This window comes from Helianthus annuus, chromosome 15, assembly GCF_002127325.2.
Source record: "Helianthus annuus cultivar XRQ/B chromosome 15, HanXRQr2.0-SUNRISE, whole genome shotgun sequence".
Classification (NCBI taxonomy): domain Eukaryota; kingdom Viridiplantae; phylum Streptophyta; class Magnoliopsida; order Asterales; family Asteraceae; genus Helianthus; species Helianthus annuus.
Genome location: NC_035447.2, coordinates 35,292,411 through 35,295,491, shown reverse-complemented (window position 1 = coordinate 35,295,491; position 3,081 = coordinate 35,292,411). Strand labels below are relative to the sequence as shown.

At 35.5% G+C, this 3,081-nt stretch overlaps 1 protein-coding gene across 1 annotated transcript; it reads left to right on the top strand.

Moving 5' to 3' along the window:
- Positions 1-2,132: 2,132 nt before the first annotated feature.
- Positions 2,133-2,837, top strand: LOC110932308. The gene has a single exon (XM_022175652.1). It carries the CDS (start codon positions 2,133-2,135, stop codon positions 2,835-2,837), a length of 705 nt encoding a protein of 234 aa, XP_022031344.1.
- Positions 2,838-3,081: the final 244 nt, after the last annotated feature.

Here is a 3,081-nt window from a genome sequence, read left to right as displayed (position 1 = left end):
TAACATTTAAACGAAATAAATAAATAAATAATGAAAGGATTTGATTGGTTAATTACATTGGGGCCTACCAAACCTCCTCCTTCACGCTTGTGAACTACCTAACTCTCCTTCCTTTCACGCCCTCTAACGCCACCAGCATATCAATGTTTAACGCCGGCCACCAATACCACATCCTTGAGCATTAGTCGGTTACATACGGTCTTAAGGGAAAATCACAAATATGATCATTTTAACTGATAATTTTTACCAAATTACATAGATTATTAAACACATAATTTTGTCAAACTCATAAGTCTAGAAAGAATTTCCATACAATACATTATACATGTTATGTTAGCGTAAATTATTTATTTAATTATTTATTAAATAATTTATGGTGCCCTTATTGATTTATCTAATAACCAGATCAATATTTACCTTAATATCCCTATAAAATTAACTGAGCTTTATTTGATGGACAAAAAGGTCCGTACTAGTTAATTAGGGTTTCCCCTTAAGTGAACCTAAAACACACTATAAAGTTTACGGCTCCCCTCACTACAATCTGTTATCATCTCTCTCCATCCTTACTGCTCACCCTAAACGGGAACCGATCAAGATGGCTTCTTCTTCATCTCTAACTACTACTGGATTGTCAGGTATGTCAAGATCCCTAAAATATTTTTTCATTAGATATTAAAAGAACTGATTAACATATGATATCAGAGCGATGTTACTTAGTTCTTTAATTCTCTTATGATCTGGAATTGAAAAATTATACATATAATAATGATAAAATTTCGAATACCCATGTTACCTATCATGTCGGTTTTTTTTTCCAAAGTCGACAATTGATTGAATGATTTCTTTTTAATATAATAATAAAAATTCGACTGTTGTATGATAAGGTTATGAATATAGCTTTTTTGTTATTTGTTATGAGTATTAATTGTCACGAACATGTTACAGATGTAAGTTTTGTTTTCTTTGGAATTCGTATGTTTTTTTTTTCCAAGGAAACAAATCGCTTGTTCTCAATTAAATCGCATGTTTATTAGGGTTTGTTAATTGAATCTCACAATTAATTTTTTATGAATTCTTATGTTACTAAACTTTTGAAATTCGCATGTTATTATTTTAATAGATATGTTACTGTTATTGAAATCACATGTATAATTTTCGCATGTTGTATCTATTTTTCATATCGTATGTTGAAGTATTAAATCGCATGTTGAAAATACAATCGCTACGCGATGTATCTTAAGTCATTTTGTGCGTTAACTTTTGTTTTATAAAACCTTACTGTATTATGTTTTATAAACCTAAGTTTTAAATAATCATTCAACTAATTCTTTTGATTGATTTAAAAATTTGCTTAACTAAAATAACAGTTTTTCAAGTTCTCACTTCTGCCTAAAGGTGATGTGTTTACTTGTGACGTTATTTAGTGAACTTAAGCATAGTCAATTAGGTGTATGTCCTTATTATATGAACAAACATAGTGTAACACTTGCCTTATTACATTTGTTCATATGATATACACATGACTTCTGCCTAAGATGCACGAGTGTTTCATTTTCTGCCCAAAGGTGATATGTTACACTCATGTCTCGCAAACTTTGACTTGTCCCTAAAATTATAGTGTTTCAACTTCTGCTCAAAGGTGATGTGTTACACCTAATCTGCACAGTCTGATTGTTCATAATACTTGTATGATTGGCCATAGCCAAAGCAAAAACCGTCATTCAAGTAGAACCTTATTAAAAATTGGTGTGTACAAATAACGTTATCATAGCTTCCTTAGTATAATGGTCTTAATTTCCGCCTGCCTTAGTTTTAGGTTACCCATAAGTCACTCTAACTTCTTCTTTTGCAATGCATCTTATTCTTCTCATTTAATCCGCTATGGCTATTGATACTTTGACTGGTGCGAACTATGCTTCGTGGAAGGATTCTCTTAACCTTACTCTCGTACTCATGGAGTTTGACTGTGCGCTAACTGAAAACGATCCTCCTGTTCTTACTGATAAGAGTACTGAAGCTGAAAAACTACTCCATCATAAGTCACTCTAACTCCTGCTATGGCTATTGATACTTTGACTGGTGCGAACTATGCTTCGTAGAAGGATTCTCTTAACCTTACTCTCGCACTCATGGAGTTTGACTGTGCGCTAACTGAAAACGATCCTCCTGCTCTTACTGATAAGAGTACTGAAGCTGAAAAACTACTCCATCAAAAGTGGGAGAGAGCTAATCGCTTGTCTCTTATCTTCATGAAAAATTCGATAAGTCATGCTATCAGGGGAGCCATTCCTGACGCTGCTACAACTAAGGAATATCTGACTAATGTGGAGGCTCAATTCCAAGGGACGTCTAAGGCACAAGCCAGCACCCTCATTCTGAAATTGGTGACTACAAAGTATGACGGGATCAGCGGTATTCGTGAGCACATCCTGAAAATGAATGACATGGCCCAAAAGCTCAAGGGATTAAGCATGGAGACTAATGATGGCTTTCTGGTTCATTTTATCATGACGTCTTTGCCCGCATCTTATGAAACATTCAAAGTCAACTATAACCTTCAGAAGGACCAATGGAAGATGAACGAGTTGATTGCCATGTGCGTGCAAGAAGAAGAACGTCCGAAACTAGAGAAAGCCGATGTTGCTTGCCTGATGACTGCTGACTCGAAGAAAAGGAAGGGGAACTACAATAAGAAGCCTAATGTAAAGGTCCAAAAGCGGGATGCAGGTGCAAGTGCTTCTGGCTCTAATGACTCCAAAGGGAAGATTCACTGCAAGTTCTGCCGTAAGGTGGGACATAAGCAGAAGGACTGCCCGGATTTAAGGAGTGGCTAGCCAAGAAAGGTGATAATCTTTTCGTGATACTTGAGACCTTTAATTTAAATGTTCCATCTAATTCTTGGTGGTTTGATTCTGGTTCTATGGTTCATGTAACCAATTCCTTACAGGGATTCCATACAATCCGGAAGCTGGAAAGAAACCAAAGAACGCTTAAGCTGGGAAATGGAAAGCCGCTAGTAGTCGAGGCCGTGGGAACAATAGATTTAGTTATGAAAACTGGTTTAACTATTAGACTTTA